General features: G+C 36.9%; 1 protein-coding gene across 2 annotated transcripts in view; it reads right to left on the bottom strand.

Moving 5' to 3' along the window:
- Positions 1–20,100, bottom strand: part of LOC127633283 (myosin phosphatase Rho-interacting protein-like) — an 86,882-nt gene that overhangs the window by 19,721 nt on the left and 47,061 nt on the right. For both annotated transcript variants that reach the window (XM_052112276.1, XM_052112277.1), the window contains exons 4-10: positions 16,978–17,129; positions 16,805–16,889; positions 16,133–16,307; positions 15,127–15,571; positions 11,610–11,739; positions 4,523–4,630; positions 865–921 (exon numbers count right to left, since the gene is read on the bottom strand). In XM_052112276.1, the coding sequence (XP_051968236.1) occupies positions 865–921; positions 4,523–4,630; positions 11,610–11,739; positions 15,127–15,571; positions 16,133–16,307; positions 16,805–16,889; positions 16,978–17,129 (1,152 nt within the window). The remainder of the gene's footprint in view (positions 1–864; positions 922–4,522; positions 4,631–11,609; positions 11,740–15,126; positions 15,572–16,132; positions 16,308–16,804; positions 16,890–16,977; positions 17,130–20,100) is intronic.

Below are 20,100 nucleotides of genomic sequence, written 5' to 3'. Positions count from 1 at the left end.
GCGGAGTCTCCGCGATGTCATGCACAACGAACCACGTGATAAGATGCGCCGATTGACTCTCTCAGAAGCGGAGGCAACTGAGACTTGTCCTCCGCCACCCGGATTGAGGTGAGTAAGCATGCCACCAGGAGAACCTACTAAATAGTGGAAATTGGGCGTTTCAAATTGGGGAGAAAAGGGGATAATTTAAAAAATACAAATAAAACATGTATGACCAGTGAGACTTAAATCAAGCAGTGCAGTTACTGACTGGTTGTTCATATGACAATGTATATTTAAAAACACATGAGTTTTGTTTATAATAATTAGAATGTTTTATAAAATAATAAATTAATGAATGAAATATGCCATCACATTTCTTGTTGGTTTAAATTTGTTTATTTAGAATATAGTTAGGATCTATTATTGGACTGTAACTATGTCTCTAAAAAGTCTGCAAACACACCTTTTACAAGAATTGTATTAAATGTATTTCTGAGTTGCTCTGTATAATCTGAAATGATCTCATTACTTGGTAACAGACAGCAGAGGGTAGTAAATACTATAGGAATAGCATTTCTCATTTCCAAATAATTATTTAAAAAAAGGGAACTAAAAGAATGACTGGAATTGTTACTGGAACCGTTAAGGAACTGGAATCGTAAAGAGGAATCAGAATTCTTCTTCAACTCAGCCCTATCAACACTTTGCATTTACTTTTGTCTTTAAGTCTGACAAAAACTCATTACATCTATATCAGGCTTTGAAGTTAAAATTCTGTTTCATTTTCTATATACATTTTTTTCCTGGAACATCAGGGATGCTACTCATTTCTGAGAGAAGTGATGAGAGATTATTATTATTGAAAAATGACCAAAGTCTTACCTGGCCTTGTTCATCAAGTTTCACCATCCAACCTTTCTTGAAGTTCAGCAAGTCTGGCTGTAATCCAAAGAGGAAACAGTCATGAATATAAACAGAGAAATAGCCAAGCTATTTGTGACCCGTCTTAATGGCATGTTTTTGTGAGATCACACTAGTCACCATGCATGATAAGTAGAACAAATCCCAGATAGCATCTGTGTATGCTGAAGTGCAGTACCTCTGAAGTCTGCATGGCACTGCTTGTAATGAACATTCACTCACCCAAGACACCCAAAACCTATTAGCCAAAGTCTAAGATCTTTCTGCAATTTCACACATTTTAACCAATGCACCACAATCAATACAAAGCATTTTCTGCTACTTGGTTCATTTACACTCTTAGGTAACAGAAAAATATTAAATTAAGGGTGTTTTCTTCTGGAATACTTGACTTCACAGTCACTGATTTCCATGATGGCATAAGGGCAGAAAAGAAAAACACACTCCACATGCCAGTTCGGAGTATCTCCATGGCACAGCTTGCTGGGAGGAACTCAAGTGCTCCACACAAAAGAAAAACACAACAGGCATGTGTATTGTGTCTATGGAAAATAGTGTTAAGAGTGCTGGACAGCGCAACAAACACCCGCATACACACTCACAAATGTGAGAACCCAACCCTCTACAGACACGATGGAGAATCAACATTGTATAGTAAAAATGTGTTATTACTAGCCAGATTTTTGACGACATAAGCATAATGCTACTGAAAACTGAAAAATGTATAGTTCATCCAAAAATGAAAATTTTCTCATCATTTAGTCACACTAATGCCATCTCAGATGTGTATGAAACAGATCACTTTCACATTCTTCTTGTGTTTTTGGTGATTCACATTCTTCATGCATAGAGTGAGGGAAAACTGTTCAAATTATAACATTTTTGACATGCGTTTTCCTGGATTTTTGTTGTTGTTATTCTGTCTCTCACTGTTCAAATTAACCTACCATAAAATTATAGTTTGTCAGTGGGCAAACGTACAACATCAGCAGGGGATCAGCAGTGAATTGAGAAAAACAATTACTAAAATATTGATTGTTTCTCACCCAAACCTCTCATATAACTTCAGAAAATATGGATTACTTTTATGATGACTTTATGGTGCTTTTTGGAGCATCAAACGTTTGGCACCATTCACTTGCATTGTATGGCCCTACAGAGCTGAAATATGGCATGAGGGCGAGTAATTGATGAGAGAATTTTCATTTTAGGGTGAACTATCCCTTTAAGTTAAGTGAGAAGGGGGCTATATGACTTCATGCAATATAGGGTGCAAGATTGAACAGTTTATTTTACATTACACTTTTGACAATTTTAATAACATTTAAGCTTTTTATTTAAGTTAAATTCCACATCATATCAATTTATATGATGCCATGAAATTGCATTTTTAATTAATAATGATGCAAGCTTTTGTCAGGGTTTAAAATTTCATACACATTTTTAACAAAATATTCACAAAGACGGAACCTAATTCTGAAAATAGAAATATACATACAACAATTATTTAATAATTATAATATACAATTTTTTTACACTGTAAAAATATATTTGTAAAATAAAGTGCTACTACATCAAAACTACCATGCAAAAAAACACAAGCCAATTTGTTAAATTATTTAATATTTACAGTATTTTCCGAAGTTAAAATATTTCATAATGTATGATTGTGCTATTACATATTTATGTATTTACACAATTACTACACTTAATACATTAAGTTACAAGTTTTTTTTGTGCAAAACTTTTACTTGTATAATGTGTACTGACTTGCAAATACTTACAAGTTCTCATATTCAAATCGACAAGCTCAGTCAGGGGAAAAGTTTAACCAACCAGTTGCCTTTGTTAAAGATTATATGTAATTATGGCAATTCACAGCGCAACTTAAGCGATGGTGACAGCACGATCATTACATCTCAGGACTCATTGCAGCCAAATAAGGTCAATTTCCTTCAGAGTGTGCGCTCACGAGACACAACACGCTGTAAAAGACGAGGCTGAATCCAGCTTCTTAATTCCAGACAGCTTTTTATTCAGTAAAAGTATTGCGGTGCTAAAGTTCTTCTTTGCCACTACACAACTCGAGCTCTGGCGAGTAAAATCACAATATTTACTAGCCAGTGGCTAATAACAGACATGTTTCAGTCGCATAGCACAAAATTCGGTTGAATATGAGAGTGATTTACTTGTAATGTAGCGGACTGGTCAGTAACCAAATACATTCACATACATAGATAAGCACAAAGATTAAAGACTGACCATAGGACTGACCATACACACCCTCAAAATAACACGTCCTATATATAAACTACAGTGAAATAAAATATATAGAAATTCCTACACACACACACTATTCAAACATGCTCACACAGGAACAAATGGGAAGAGGACAGAAATGCACAGCTGGATGCAGGGAGGAGGCGGAGATGACCTGGGAAGGAGAGAGCAGTATGCTACACCCAACAACAACATTGGAGGAATAGGATGTCCATGGTCTCATAACAATGAAGTACACATATACCACAGAGAGACAAGATGGCAACAGACATTAGTCTCAGTAGAAATACCAGTGGAAATACGTCACAAATGGATGCACGTAAGACATTGATTTCCTGATGAACTGCAGAGTTCCATGAGTGATTCATAAAGAAGAAACTGAATAAAATTTCTTCAACAGACTCACTATGGTACTTTGAGCTCTTTAATTAAAATCGCTTCTACAATGACCTTAATTATGTAAATGATTTAGTATTTAAGTTATTAACATTAATTTACCTGGAAGCAGATATAGGTGCCCTTTCTGATGTTATATACACCATGTTCATTTGGGAATTGGGGTTGACAAAGATTAATTCACAGCACGCGTTTCAAGATTTATGTAAAGATTAGGGATAGGAATCTCAAGTAATTTTGTAGTTCAACAAACAATCATAAAAAAAATTACTTGAAATTTTGAATTAAAGTTCAACTTTCAAAAAAGTAGGTACCACTATGCATATTGTGTCAATATTACAAGTACCCCAGCGTTCAAGTGTGCTTCTGTGAAGTTTCTGTAAAATTCTGTTTCAAAATATCCAAACACAGAGAACTTCCATAGACTAGCATTGGAAAAGAGCAAAAGCCTGAGTGACAATATGGAAGATGACAACAGCTGCTAAAGCAAGACTAGTCAGGAATGTTATGAGGCAGGGCTTATTGAAGGGCTTTGCATTTAAATGTGTTTGTAGACAGTACAATTAAAAAAAGCGAGTATTGATAGTTTTGGACAGTGCAATTTCCACCTAAAGTCTGAAAGTCTCAACAATTCCCTGTAAATTGAGGCATTCTTTAGTAATTACATTTTCCAAAACAGTAGACCATATTTTCCTTCAAAACATGCCAAATCCTGCTGCTCTCTTTAACCTTTGAACCTTGATAACAACAGAGGCATTGTGGAGAATCTGGAAGCCATTTACCTCACACCCTTTGTACAGAAGGTTTGTGGATTACAACGCTTCCCACTGAAAATTTCTTGGAAGTTGCTGGACACCATATCAAATGTATGGCAGGGTGTCCAGCATCTTTGCTGGATGGGTCTGTAAGACAACAGACTAACAGAGAGAAAGATTTGGCTTACCGTCATGACTGATTCGGTAGTCCTGCGGTCCAGTGATTTGGCTCTCCTCAGCGGTGGCAGTGTAGAGTGATGGAAATCTAAAACTTGTGCTGGGTCCAGCTTCAGCTCCTGAATTGGATAAATGAAATGACAGGTTAGGTTTACACCTTTAGATGTTTTAGTGCTCAGGATAGTGGTAAAGATGCAGCTACAGTATTTAGTGGTGCTTGCTATTTCTCATACTTGGGGTTAGAGTTTGTTCAAATCCCCAAACAGTACTAAACTTTGGCATGTAACTTATCCGGCCCTGTTAATACTACAGATATGAATCAAAATACAAGTGGTCGGCCGATATGGGTTTTTTAATGTCCGATAATGTGAGAGCAGGGTGGTTGATATGCCGATATATCACACAATTAGGCCTGTCACGATAATTAAGTTATCAACTTATCGTACAATATATGGACATGACCTCGATCCTTTTTGCTGACCTTGATATTGCCCATTGTGTTTACATGCGTGTTTGTTTACATAAGAATGAATGTCACCAACATTTTTGCCCGTCGCGCTGCATCTGTGCTCAGGTAGCTCCTCGCGCACACACGCGCACAAAAAAAAACAGGTGTATTTGTGATTTAGCCTGTATTGCTTATTTAAAAAAAAAAAAAACATATCCTGCTGTTGAAAAGAATCTATAGTGTCTGAAATTCTCCACAGGATTCTGAGTAATGTGTTTGTATTAATTCCAGAATTTGCACGAATACAGGAAATCCGCTTTTGTGCATCCTTCTCCGTCTCTCGTGCAGCAGCACTTGATGAATTTTATGTGAGCGTGTGAAGTGGACGATTTTTTCCTGAAATGTGAATGTGAATGTCATTGTACTGTGAACTATGCGATAAAACTATCATACTTATTTATAAACAAAAAAGCTGTCAACGTTGCAAGCGCGTAACTTCGGAGCGATCCAGGTTTGCAGCCTCCGTCATAAATCATAATACAACACCTTTGACAAGAACAGCAAAAATAGCAATAATGCCATGTGAATCAGTCAATTTGAATGTAATAATGTACAAATATAAAAATAAAATGGTAAAATAAACACTATAATATTAACAATATATGTAAAATTAAAATATATATCTGTCTTTAAAATAAATGGGTCAGTCAAAAATAAGGTTCTCCATAATGAAAATGGAATATCTACATAATCGAAAAAAATATAATAAAAGATAAATCTTAGAACTGTAATACTACACTATATTTATGTTTGTTTCATGTGGTTTTGAACGTACCAAACATTTCAGACACACCAATTTTTTTTTTATTTAAGAACTAAAATGTCAGGTCGAACAACCATCAAGTAAAATGTAGTATATTTTCCTTACACCTGGCTAAATTTCTTTGTTTTGTTACTTAAATATAACAAAAAATATTTGTTGAGGTAAAGTTAATTTTAACAAATACTATACATTTTATGACATTAATATTATGATTTTTTTGGTGGGTTGTTCCATCTGACATCCTGCTAGTACATGCCAAATGTCTCTATGTTTTTTTTTTCAGGGATGTAAGACATGCTTTTAGGGAGGACATGTTAAATGTAAAGGTGTATGGTTGTTGATTAATTTTCATACGTTGATAAATCGTCAATCTTTATAAATGTTTACAGTTATGCTATTTATCAACGGCCCACATACCGTATTAAATAAACAGGGTACTTTTTCAGGATTTGTTAGAATTTGAATGCCTTTTGTTAACATTAAACAGCCATTTTTACTGCTAATTTTAGAAAACACAACAGCAAAAAACACATTCACAATGCTTAATGTGGAGCACTGCAATCTAAAACATAACCATTCCATCTAGTTTTCAGAGCTGTTGGAGATGAAGAGGGGCCTTCCCGACTTTATTTTTTTTTTGACATTCCGATTCCAATGTCTGAATATATTAAGAATTAAAAGTTAATACATTGTAGCTATTATTACATGCATTATTATACTTTTATATTATCATTATATCAGTGGCAAAAAATAGTCTTAAAATTACAATAATATCATTTATCGTAATCATATCTGGTACAATGTATCATCCAAAAAATGTAGTTATCGTGACAGGCCTACACACAATTTAATTTAGTAAATGACATATATACATAAAATTGCTAAAAAAAAAAATAAACTCTTATTTAGAACTATATTTATAAAAAAATTCAAACAAAACTTAAAAAAAAAAAAAGTTTCTTCTTGAGTTTAGTCATCCAATTTTAGTAATTTATTTGCACAAAGAAATGGTTAAAGAGCTCATATTATGCTAATATATAGGTTCATAATTTTATAATGGGGGTCTACTAGAATAGGTTTACATGCGTCAATGTAAAAAAAAAAAAAAAAAAATATCATACTGAACATTGGTACAGCACCTCTTTTCACCCTCTGTCTGAAACTCTCTGTTGTAGCTCCTGTCTCTTTAAACCCCCCTTTCCAAAAAGCCCAGTCTGCTCGGATTGATCAGCTGGCCAAGTCTATTGTGATTGGTCAACCGCTTAGAGCGTGTGTTGGAACTTTTTTTAGTTGCCGTCAAGCACTCTTGCGGAACCAACAAGTAGCAAACAGTTTACACGTTTGCATACATAGATTACTAGAACTACCAGTCATGCAACATTTGTAAATCTCATGAACTGAGTTTTGATCGTGGCTGAAAGACGCTTCAAGGAAAGATATTATATGAGTGCTAGACAGGAAGAAAACACTGGATTTTCACTGGATCCATTTAAATGAGATTTACGCATATTTGCAGATGTTAAATGATGTCAGTTTTATTTATATTTGCTTATTATCATTAGACAAGACAATTAGAAGTTACAGGGAACTGTTGAGGAGAGAAAGAGAATGAATCAGATGAGCACTTTAACATTATGAGCTCAGACAGGTCTGTCACGGCTCTGATCTGTGGACCGTTTAAATGAGAATGTGTTGCACACCGGTCTGTTATTGTTATAACATGATAGCACATAACAAAAACTGTGATTGGTCATTTACCTGACTCAGACAGCTCATTCACATGCAAGCAGACAAATGTCTGTGCCCTTATGGCCTTAAGAAACAAATCGGCTGGGACCTGGGTAGCACAGCGAGTATTGATGCTGTCTACCACTCCTGGAGTCGAGAGGTCGAATCCAGGGCGTGCTGAGCGACTCTAGCCAGGTCTCCTAAGCAACCAAATTGCTAGGGAGGATAGTCTCACATGGGGTAACTTCCTCGTGGTCGCGATAAATGGTTCTTGCCCTCAATGGGGCGCATGGTAAGTTGTGGAGTGTAGCATGAGCCTCCACATTCTGGGAGTCTCCACGGTGTCATGCACAACGAACCACATGATAAGATGCATGGATTGATGGTCTCAGAAGCGGAGGCAACTGAGACTTGTCCTCCTCCACCCGGACAGCGGTAACCGCGCCACCATGAGGACCTACTAAGTAGTGGACATTGGGCATTCCAAATTGGGAGAAAAAGGGGATAAAATAAATAAAAAAGTCAAAATGTGAAAATTTGAAATATCAGTCTATTTATCAGCCTTGGTGATATATTGGTCAACCACTACAAATTCAAGGGACACATTAATTCAAAGTTCAAGTCAAAAAGGTTCAAATTCAAGAGTGTCTGGACTCGTTTATTCATTGGTTGAAGATATTTTGACACATTCAAGGAGCTTAGTTAGACAGAAATGGGTGATCAGGTCCAGATGCTTTAGAATACAATTTGACCAGTCTGTGATGATCTGAATAACTGAGAAACTACATAAACAGCTCTTCAATTCTGTACAGAATGAGGCAGAAAATGCCTGCATTTCAATAATGTTGTCCATATCACATCAAAACCCTGTGCTGACTTTGAAAGCAGTGAAAACAATAACAAACTTCAGTCTGAGCAGCTCTTAGACTTATTTTAGATTCAGCTTGATCATTTAGTTCCACTGACAAATGCTGTGGCTTGAAACAATAATCCTTATTATTTTTCAGAGTAGTTTGGTCTGTGAAACAAATGGTGTTTGTTCTCCCTAAATGATCACAAAGACGTAACAACCTACACAGCAAATGGAAGATACCATCACTAAAGAATGTCATAAAAACAAAGATCCTTGATCAAAATCTCTATCGTTCACATTGTTGAGTAACCACCAAACCATGCACTGATCAAGCGGAAACAGAAACAAAAGAAAAGGTGAACTTTAACCAGCTTAATGCACTCGTGTGTGTTGCATGCACGTGTGTTTAAAATATAAGCCAGGGTGAGTAGGACTTGAGGGAAAAAACATGCCTGACAAGATAGTGTAGTTCTGTAAATCAATCAGCCATTAAGACAACAAACAAAAAGACTTAAATATAGCAACTACTCTTTTTTTATTTTTGTGAAATAAACTTTATTTAGCCCCAAGCACAGGACAAGACTGTGACATAAGCACATAATGGAAACTGGAAATGAATTGAGACAAAAGGTCATGCATGCAAGAGCCATGAATGAGAAAGTTCTCAAAAATCAAGTTGAAAAATGTACATTTTAGTTTTTCTTTCAAATGTATAAAACCTACATTTATGTGTTAAAGTTTTTGCCATTTTTATTTTACACTTAAAAGAATAGTAGGACAAAAAGGACAAAAGTGCACTATAAAAGCACCATAAAAGTGATTCATAAGACTTCTGAAGTCATGCAATACACCTTTGTGTGATCAACAGACCAAAAAGTCATTATGCACTGATAATGTCTGGACTTGTTTATCCATTTGTTGAATATATTTTGCCACTCATACAATAGCTTTCTTAGAGAGATATGGGTAATCAGGCCCAGGCCAAGAATCAGGCTCAGTTTATTTTGTTTTCGCTGCTTTCAAGTTCAGTCCAGGGTTTTGAAGTAATATAGACAGCATTACTGAAATACAGACATTTTCTGACAATAAACAAATATGGCGCATGTCTCAACGTTTGGTTACGACACACACGAGAACCAATAACATTTGATGTTATTAATTTCCGTTAGGGATGTACCGGTCCGATACCTGGATCAGTATCGGCTCTGATACCGAAGCTTTTAGATGGCTCGTCGGACCAATACACGATCCAGATCCAAATTCAATACTGCGTGTTAGTCATGTTCGTTAATGTAAAGCTAAAAAAACATTTGAGCGCTACTCACGAACAACATCTCACATGTAGATGCTCAATAGTTCGGTTCACTTATAATATGCATTTAGAACGGCAGGTGCATTTTACCAGAATCTGAATAAGCAGCGTATTAAACTACTGTGAACTTGCCTTCAAACAGACACTTACAGGAATTCCTGGAGAGTTCAGAATGCCAAAATAAAAGTGTGAGGGTTTAAAATGTGCACGACTTAAATATATTTCTGTTGTATTTAAAATGAAAAGTCAAGAATAAAAATATGAATAACTATTTATTATTATTATTGTCATCATTAGTATTTGTTTACAATTTATAACAATATTAAAGTTGAATGGGTTCCAAAAAATAACTGTGTGAATGAAGTAGACTGATGTCTAACAACTAAATTGAACAAAAAAAAAAAGATCTGAATCCTTTAAAGTCCAGATACAAGTTGAAACATTTTTGGGGAAAAAAAGAACAAAATGCAAAAATAAAATACTGGTTTCTTTTCTACTGAAAAAACTTACATTTTTCTGCTACATTATCTAGTATTAATAGTTAATAATAAAGTGTTCCTTAATAAGCTATACATTTATATTGAAATAATGTGTAGTTAGAGGTTTGTGTTTCTTTACATATTAAAGAGTACGCCCAATTAGTTCCAAACAAAAATGTAAAGATATTCTAAACTGATAATGCAAAAAACAACACTGGTATCGGGATCAGTATCAGCCAATACGGAGATGTCTTACTGTCTTACTTTTCCCACAATGCAAATTAGACTAATATGGCTGCAACTAACGATTATTTTGATAATCGACTAATCTAAAAATTATTAGCTCTTAACCGACTATTCAGCTTGTACCCTGACTTAAAAGGTTGCTTACTAAAATCATCTTTTAAAAATATCTCTAAATGGCATTCACTGAATTACAAGGAATTTTTTTTTCATGAAGTTTAATTAAGTAAAAATTCACTGCAAAAAAATAAATAAAATGTTTTCACATATTCTCTAAAAGCAAGTCTAAATATCTTATATGTTGCTTCTTAGGTAAATGTATCTTGTTTTAAATAGGCTGTTTTTATATATTTTAAAATATTTAAATAGTAAATATTGTATTCAACATTCTCCAATAACAGTTTTTCTTCTGCAGTATAGCTACTAATGTAAATTTATGTTGTTTTAAAAGGAGTTTTAGATATTATTTTTGGAAAACATGCCAAAAAAGTCTGATCAAAAACTGTGTTGCAGAGTATAATGTGCTAAGACTACACTCTCTCACCTTTAAAGATCCATCTTTAACTCACAAAAACAAACGCTTATCTTCTTAATAGAGCTGCGTATAGACGATTTACTTCACAATAAGATACACATGTGACACATAACCTACAGCATATTATGATTCAATACGTCGCAATCAGTCATGTTATTAATCTATCTATATATTTTGTGATCTACATCACCTAAAGTTGTTTGGAAAGTTTAGAGTGCATCTGGACATGTGGTTTCTTCCTCTCCTCAGTCAGGCGCGAGCTGCTGTGCTCCTATCTCGCGTCATCATTAGAGTTTCATATGATCTCATGTTACGTTAAATTAGATGAAATGACTATTCGACAATGAAAATTTTTGTCAACATTTTTTTTTATTATCGACGTTGTCGATAACGTCGACTAATCGTTTCAGTCCTACTGTCTAAATAAAGACAACTGTGAGCTTGTTTAATGCAACAGGCTTTCTATGATGTCTTTAGCAAGTCAGACTAATTGTTAGATGAAATCTTAAGTAATGGCTGTTTATGCAACCAGCCCCTGGTTTGGAATAAAAAGAGTGAAAGTAGTAAAGCTTGCGTAATGGGAGACTGTCTCCAGGAAGTGCAGAAGACACTGCTGACAGTAAAACGATCAGTCTCTGTGTATGTGAACACTGGGGACATCGGTAAGTGTTCATTACCTCCCGCTGGAATCGTCTCATTTCACTGCGGCCCTGTCTTACTCCACTGCGGCTCATCTCGTCCACCTCCATTCTCTCAGAATGCTCCAGCTCCAACGCCTCCAGCTTCTCGATCACATTTGAGCGCCCACTAAGAATGCAGAAAGAGAGAGAGATCTTTTAAGAGACAACATTACAATGCAAAGAATGCATAAGAACTACAACAGAAAAGGCATTTTGTTTAGTTTTACCCTGCTGGCAACTTAAAGTTTCTAGTCAAAATTGTGAAGTAATTGTGTGTTGCCACTCCAGACAAAGTGTATCAGGGTCCGAAATAAACCAGTACTTGGAGCAAAAATGCCATGAAATTGGCAGCAATGCATTCTACTGTTTATATATATATATGTATGTGTGTGTGTGTGTGTGTGTGTGTGCATTTGATAAGTTTCTTTAAATTCTACTTTAGGCCTAATTAGTTGCCTGGAAAACAAAACAAAAACAAAAAAACACCAGGGGTTAAATAAGGCCACTTAAAAAAAAAATTTTTAAATTTAACACACTTCCCGGTCATGCTCAGAACAGAATTGTTCTGCATCTTAAAGTTATAAATACATCACAGATTTTTGTAGAAAGGGATGAAAATGTGAATATGCCTCCTCTTGATTTTGATGAACCTGTATCCATTACCATTTCTGACTTTTACAGGCAGGAATTCAATGCACAAAAACAACGTCTGAAAATATTAACAATTTTAAATTGTTGACCTTATTTGGGATATGCACAGCATTGCAGCCCTCCTTAGAAGGAAATAAGAAAGCCAGTCAGTGAGGTATTTCAGTCACATGACTGCTCACAGCCGCATTGGCTGCTGGGTACAACATGGCACAATTCCCATAAACCCAAATTAACCCAAAGTGAAGACTCTTTCTATATTTCTCTATTGGACAGGATTATTCTTCAGTGCTGTCTAGTGTTCTGCTTGAGGGGAAATCATGGCCTCCCTCTTAAGGCCCTGATTCTCATTCTTTCTTCATTCAGGGAGTAAAAAGAAGTTCTAAATGGCCGAGCAAAGGTATACTGTTTCCGAACATTCAGACACCTGCCACACTGGTGTGTGAGGCTTTTAGAAGTAAAGTGCATCCGGAAAGTATTCACAGCGCTTCACTTTCTCCACATATTGTTATGTTACAGCCTTATTCCAAAATGGATTAAATTCATTATTTCCCTCAAAATTATACAAGCAATACCCCATAATGACAACGTGAAAAAAGTTTGTTTGAAATCTTTGCAAATGTATATATATATATAAAAAAAAGTATTCACAGCCTTTGCTCAATACTTTGTTGAAGCACCAATTAAAGCCTCAAGTCTTTTTGTGTATGATGCTACAAGCTTGGCACACCTATTTTTGGGCAGTTTCTCCCATTCTTCTTTGCAGGACCTTTCAAGCTCCAACAGGTTGGATGGGGAGTGTCAGTGCACAGCCATTTTCAGATCTCTCCAGAGATGTTCAATCAGGTTCAAGTCTGGGCTCTGGCTGGGCCACTCAAGGACATTCACAGAGTTGTCCCGTAGCCACTCCTTTGTTATCTTTGCTGTGTGCTTAGGGTCGTTGTCCTGTTGGAAGATGTACTTTCACCCCAGTCAGAAGTCCAGAACACTCTGGAGAAGGTTTTCATCAAGGATGTCTCTGTACATTGCTGCATTCATCTTTCCCTCTATCCTGACTAGTCTCCCAGTTCCTGCCGCTGAAAAACATCCCTACAGCATGATGCTGCCACCACCATGCTTCACTGTAGGGATGGTATTGGTCAGGTGATGAGCGGTGCCTGGTTTCCTCCAGACATGACGCTTGCCATTCAGGCCAAAGAGTTCAATCTTTGTTTCATCACACCAGAGAATTTTGTTTCACATGTTCTGAGAGTCCTTCAGGTGCATTTTGGCAAACTCCAGGCGGGCTGTCATGTGCCTTTTACTGAGGAGTGGCTTCCGTCTGGCCACTCTACAATACAGGCCTGATTGGTGGAGTGCTGCAGAGATGGTTATTCTTCTGGAAGGTTCTCCTCTCTCCACAGAGAAATGCTGGAGCTCTGTCAGAGTGACCATCGGGTTCTTGGTCTCCTTCCAGACTAAGCCCCTTCTCCCCCAATCGCTCCGTTCTCCCGGGCGGCCAGCTCTAGAAAGAGTCCTGGTGGTTCCAAACTTCTTCCATTTACGGATGATGGAGGCCACTGTGCTCATTGGGACCTTCAATGCTGCAGACATTTTTCTGTAACCTTCTCCAGATCTGTACCTCGATACAATCCTGTCTCGGAGGTCTACAGACAATTCCTTGGACTTCATGGCTTGGTTTGTGCTCTGACATGCACTGTTAACTGTGGGACCTTATATAGACAGGTGTGTGCCTTTCCAAATCATGTCCAATCCACTGAATTTACCACAAGTGGACTCCAATCAGGTTGTAGAAACATCTCAAGGATGATCAGTGGAAACAGGATGCACCTGAGCTCGAGTGTCATGGCAAAGGCTGTGAATACTTATGTACATAGGTTGTGTATTCCTCTGACCGCACTCTCCGGTCCTCTGGCCAGAACTTGCTTGCAGTCCCTAAGACTCGTTATAAGACCCGAGGGGACATGTCATTTCAGTCTGTAGCTCCCAGACTGTGGAACGCCCTTCCCCTGTCCATGCGTCTGGCAGACACTGTTGCCTCTTTTAAAAAGGCGCTGAAAACATGTTTATTTAATAAGGCTTTTGGTTGATGGGTTTTTACTAGTGTCACTTTAATCTTACATATGTATATCCATTTTATACTGTTTGTTTTTACTTATCCTCCTGTACAGCACTTTGTGATTTTATCAGTGAAAAGCGCTTTATAAATAAACTTTACTTACTTACTTACATGTGATTTTATAATTTTTTATTTTTAATACATTTGTTAAGATTTCAAACAAACTTCTTTCACATTGTCATTATGGGGTATTGTTTGTAGAATTGAGGAAAATAATTAATTTAATCCACTTTGGAATAAGGCTGTAACATAAAAAAAGTGAAGCGCTGTGAATACTTTACTTTCCGGATGCACTGTATATTTAAATTAAAAAAGCATTTAAAGAGGAAACTCCAAAAACTCCAGATTTTTTTTCTAAATGACATCACACACATTTGTCCCATTTTCGTAGTAAGTATACCAAGGCCTTTACAGGAAAGTATGTCAGAAACTCTCATGAGGCATTTGACCTCTGACAAAAGGATGGGGAGATATAATTATCGCCATTATTCAATTTCAAAAGAATGCATCAGTGTTGCAAAATACTTGCTGGTGTTTGCCCTGTTGATTTGGCCTAATAAGATGTGCATGATTTTATCTTCTCTGTTGGTGCTATCTGCCACACAGTACTCTCGGGTCTCACTGCAGTCTGAAGTAAGGGCTGCTGAGTGTGAGTGGCTGAAGCGTAGCATGCCTTTAAAAGGAGAGGCACAGAGAGAAGCCAAAGAAAGAATGAAAGTGCACGTGAGGGGAATAGCTTGTGCTTACCTTCTCTCAGGGCTGAAGACAGACTCTTTTTCCTGTCTTTCTGGACTGTGAAGGCGGCTCCGTTTCTCTGCCTTGCGGGCCTCTAAATCATTGCGACGGGGCAGAGTGCGATGAGCATGGCCAATTGGTTCAGCCGGGTGGCTGTCATTGCTGGTTACGGTGCTGCCGCTGGCATCGGAGTCTAAAGAACTCATTGAGCCGCTAATGTGAGAACCATTGGACAACAGGCTGCTGCCTGATGGAAAGGGGTCACTGGGAGCTGGGGAGAGGCAGCGGGGGATGCCCCCCAGCTCTATGCTGTGCCTGCTGGATGAGCTGCCAGTGGAGGACAGGGGGTCATGAGAGGGCTGGGAACTAGCAGAGTGCAAGGAAAGCCTGCTCTGGTCCACCTCGTCACCGTTCACAGAGCTCTGTTCGGAACATCGACCCACAAACGACCCCTCACCTATAGAGTGCAATGGAAGAAGAGTGTCAGAGTGCACTAGTTTATTTTTACTAAGTTAAAGACCACATGAAATGGCTTGGCAAATGCAGTTTTCTTTCCTGTGTTGTTATACTTATGAAACCGGAATTTGGGGAAGTGCCAAACGAAGGGCTTGGATAGCCAACCTTTGGATAGACAATTACTAGATTGTCAAAATTAGAATGTTATAACATGCAACTGATATTAAACGTTTAACTTGTTCATGTTTTTGTAAACCGATTTGACATTAGAATCAAACATTTTAGGGTTCCAGTTTTAAAGTTCTAAACACTGGCTGGAGTAGGGTGAAACTTTTGCAATGATATACATGCAATTACACTGATGCACACATACCACACCACACCCACACACCAGTAATTCTGTGTCAGTGATCAAGATTGGAAATTGGATGGCCTCAAAGCTACAGACATGGGTATATATATATATATATATATATATATACACAGTATATGTATAAAAAGAATTCTTCCAATTATAGAAGTTTTCTTTGGAGAACAAATACGTTTTTGAGGAATCCCATACCTGCAGAGGGCAATGGTGAGCCAAGTGGTGCCATTTCACTGGGGGACCATGTCCGGGACACATCCGCCTCTCTGCTTTGCAGCTCCTCTTGCCATATGATAGAACTGGAGTCTGGAGTCTTCTCTGCATCAGGGATGCCTGAACCAGTCACTGCTACCTTAGCTGGTCCCGGCTCCTAAAAACAAACATATAACTTTCATTACAATACAGTTTATTTCCATAGAAGCAGTGACTGACATTGCAAGAAATAAATCCCAACCAAAGCATTCTTCAAGACAACATGGAATCAAAATTGTCTCTCTTTAATTTCTTATTATACATTCCTGCTTTTAATGTGCATGGTTTATCACATTAATACAAAAAAAATAAAAAGCTTGTCTTTGCTTGTCTTTTATAAAAATGTGATAACTTTGTCTGCCTTTGGAACAACTTTAATTTTTTGGCAGATGTCACAAATATCTCTTTTTCTAATGTCTCCATTCCGGTATATAGCACCCACGTTTCACGATCCAATAAGTTCCAGATTAAAAAAATAAATAAAAGTCTTGCCCAACATTTTTTTAATGTTGTATATCCACTGTTTTACTTAGAAATAGATCAAATTACAAAAGTAAAATGGGATGGGAAAGGCATTTCTAATTTACTTGGAAAAAGTCAAAAGGTCACACATACCTGTGAGGTTGCAGGTTCCACTTTACGCTTCTTCTTTTGATTCTGCTTGTTGGTCCTTGGATAAACCACTAGCTGTTCACTCCATCTGTTGATAGACAAAACAGTTGCATATGTCAAGCTCAAATTGGTGTCCCAGCAGTGAAGGCGTCATGGTGTTATGAACTAATACACACCCATTGATGATCTCTTTGCAGTCTCCTCGGATGTAGTACTCCTGCTCAGCAGTGATGATGCAGAGCGCATTCTTCTGTCCTGTCCTGGGCTCAGCATCTATCACGTCTGTGCAGAGGTTCATATTGACAGTTCCTTGTGGAAGTGTTGTTGGCTGTGAGAGATCGAAGAGAAACATTATCTAATTATTATTGTATAAAAAATCCAGAAAGAGTCAAGATTTTTTGGAATAACATGAGGATGACTAATTGATTGCAGATTTCTAATTTTTGAGTGAAGCATCCCTTATATACACTCAATCTCGTAAATTGTGAGACAAGGAAGGATTGTGATGCTAGCCTTCTTACAAAGTCTCCAGTTAAGAAGAGCATTAACATCGTGACAACATTACTTAACATAATATCGGCAGCAAAACCATCACAAATGTATAGTAAGTATTCGATTGGGATGGGTAAAAATAATAGTTTTCTGATTAATTGTTATCGTCACTGAAGTAGCTCACTATGGAATCCAAGTTTACCATATCTTGCCTTTTAATGAGTTCGCCCCCTGAAGCCAGCAACATCAAGCCTAGACAAAAATATATGTCACTGATTTATTCATCACAGAATTGATATAATATTGATTCAGAGTCTAATCATATCAGTGCGAATACCCAGCCTTAATCTTTACCAATTTGCTAGTGCCATTATTTCCTAATCTGACAAGCCAGCCACCATTCTCCATGTGCCAAACTCATCACTGGAAATATCCCTTTATTTCTGCCATTCATCCTGCCATGCTTTGAATCATTGGTCATGTCCCGCTTTAAAGCCTCACTGGACCCACATTAGCACCCCTGCAGCTGGCCTAATCACAGAACAGTTCCATTGTGGAACATTTCCACTAGAGCATGGTTCAGTACAGAATTATTTCCCACTTCTGGGCCGGATTTCTTAGTACTGTTAGCTATCTGTACTCTGGAAAGGAAAACCATTCTGGTGGAACACCTTTGGAGTTGTGGCGACTCATGATTGTTCATTATAATCGTGTTTTTGTAGCACCACAATTAAAAATGAAACTGTAACAGTATCAATGACCCCGGATTGATACAGAACGACATGGTTCTGCAACGAGAACCATTAAGTCACATTGTATAAAAGCGCATGTAGACTCAAACAACAGCTTGAGTTTTGGGATCTGTATCAATGGCAAATTGGGTGAGTGTACAAGAAGCTGTGTGAATTCACTTCATTTTAGAAGTCCGTTTGGTGGTGGTAGTGGTGCAAAAATTACACACTTTAGCTTCAAGATTCATAAAGAACATGCCATCAGAGATTAAGTAATTTTTGATTATCTTGCCATTTCTCACATACACAGTGTGAGCCTGTTAAGACAGAAATGTTTCAATAGTGTCTCTGCTTTAAACTTCAGCTGTAACAGACATGGACTAAAAGTCATAAAACTCAGTTTTATTAAAGTTGTGAAGCCAATTCATTTCCATGAATCATTTCAAACATTTTGTATCAATGTATCCATTCAAAGTTCAGATTAATTTATTTGTTTGCTTCATCACTCAAAAATGTATATTGAGGCACTTGGAATAAGTGTCACTCTTGTGTTCATTTATAATGAAAGTTAAATTATTAATAAATAATTTTGTGTCTTTTTCTTCTTAGGTTTTTATTTATATATTTATTTATTTATTTATTGCCATTTCAGAGTAAATCTGTATATAAATAGAGAAATACTGAACATCATCAAAAGACTATTGACAAAAAATATTGACAAATATTCTTTAAGCTCTAATCGCCCAGCCCTTGTCCTCATTCCTTCACTGTATATGCTGATGAGCCATGACTGTGTTGACAGGCACTCAAACACAACAACACATTTTTACTCCCTTCACAAACAAACCATGAGGCAGCACATATAGGAAATACCTTCATTCGTTGACTACATCTGCCAGGCTGAACACAGTCCGCACACTTAAAAGGATAGTTCACCCAAACAATGAAAATTATCTCATTATACTCGCCCTCATTCCATCCAAGATGTGTATGACTTATCTTGGCTCCATAGGTCTTCACAATGCAAGTGAATGGGCACCAAAATTTTGAAGCTCCAAAAGAGCATAAAGGCAGCATAAAAGTAATTCATAAGGCTCCAGTGGTTAAATCCATGTCTTCAGAAGTCTGTCACAATCGACATTTCATTTCAACATTTTAAAATTCCGCCAAGATGCCCGTCTTGGTGACGTATGCATGTAAACACAGAGAGTGATGTCTAAAGTGAATGTAAACAGCGGAGAGAAAAAACGATTTGTATTCAAATGTCAGACTTGTAAGTAGAAATCCAAGCTAATAGACCTGCTGCGGTCTAGTCCGTCATTATAATAATCAAACAACCATAAGAAGAAAACAGGAAAACATTCACTGCTCTTGACTGAATAACTTTAGCAGCTTTAAAAAGTATTAATGTTCTATAATCATACATTGATGACCAGTTGTAGTTTTATTTTTTCTATTATCTTTAATAAATTTCTATTCATTGCCGTTTAGTCAAGAACAATAACTTAAAAACTTGAAACCATTCTTCCATAATTAACATATTAGTGTTATTAATTGTTCCTGAGAATTGTCAAATTCCACTACCGACTTCTGAAATTTTAGTATTGTGATAATGTTTAGCATTTATTGTACATGGTAGAGCTTGCCGCAATAACATGATGAAAAGTAGATTTCATTCCATAGAAGTGTGAGCATCCCTGCTATAAATGTAAACTACCATACGTAACATAAAATAATTACCATATGACAATAGCCACCTCCTCTACTCATTGGAGTTTACAGTTCTGTCGCAGAGATTTGATTGCATAGGTACACTATTAAGTTGGGCATCGGTCATAATTTTAGAAAAATATACAACATAACCTTTAACAAGTTACTTGAGCATGTAATATAATGTTCTATTTCTCTTCGAACAAGTAACTTTTTACTCAGACAAGTGAATGAGGACGGAGTACAAGCACATGACAATGCTTAATGTCGAGCCCTGGTTCAAATGTATGCTCTAGTCAATTTTTTGTTTTGACCATTTGTGAACTGCGTTAAACTCCGTCTCTTTTATGCTTTGAGGGTGTGATT

Source organism: Xyrauchen texanus, chromosome 40, assembly GCF_025860055.1.
Source record: "Xyrauchen texanus isolate HMW12.3.18 chromosome 40, RBS_HiC_50CHRs, whole genome shotgun sequence".
NCBI classification, from domain to species: domain Eukaryota; kingdom Metazoa; phylum Chordata; class Actinopteri; order Cypriniformes; family Catostomidae; genus Xyrauchen; species Xyrauchen texanus.
Note: the sequence above shows the minus strand (reverse complement) of the source record. Positions and strands in the feature narration are given on the sequence as shown.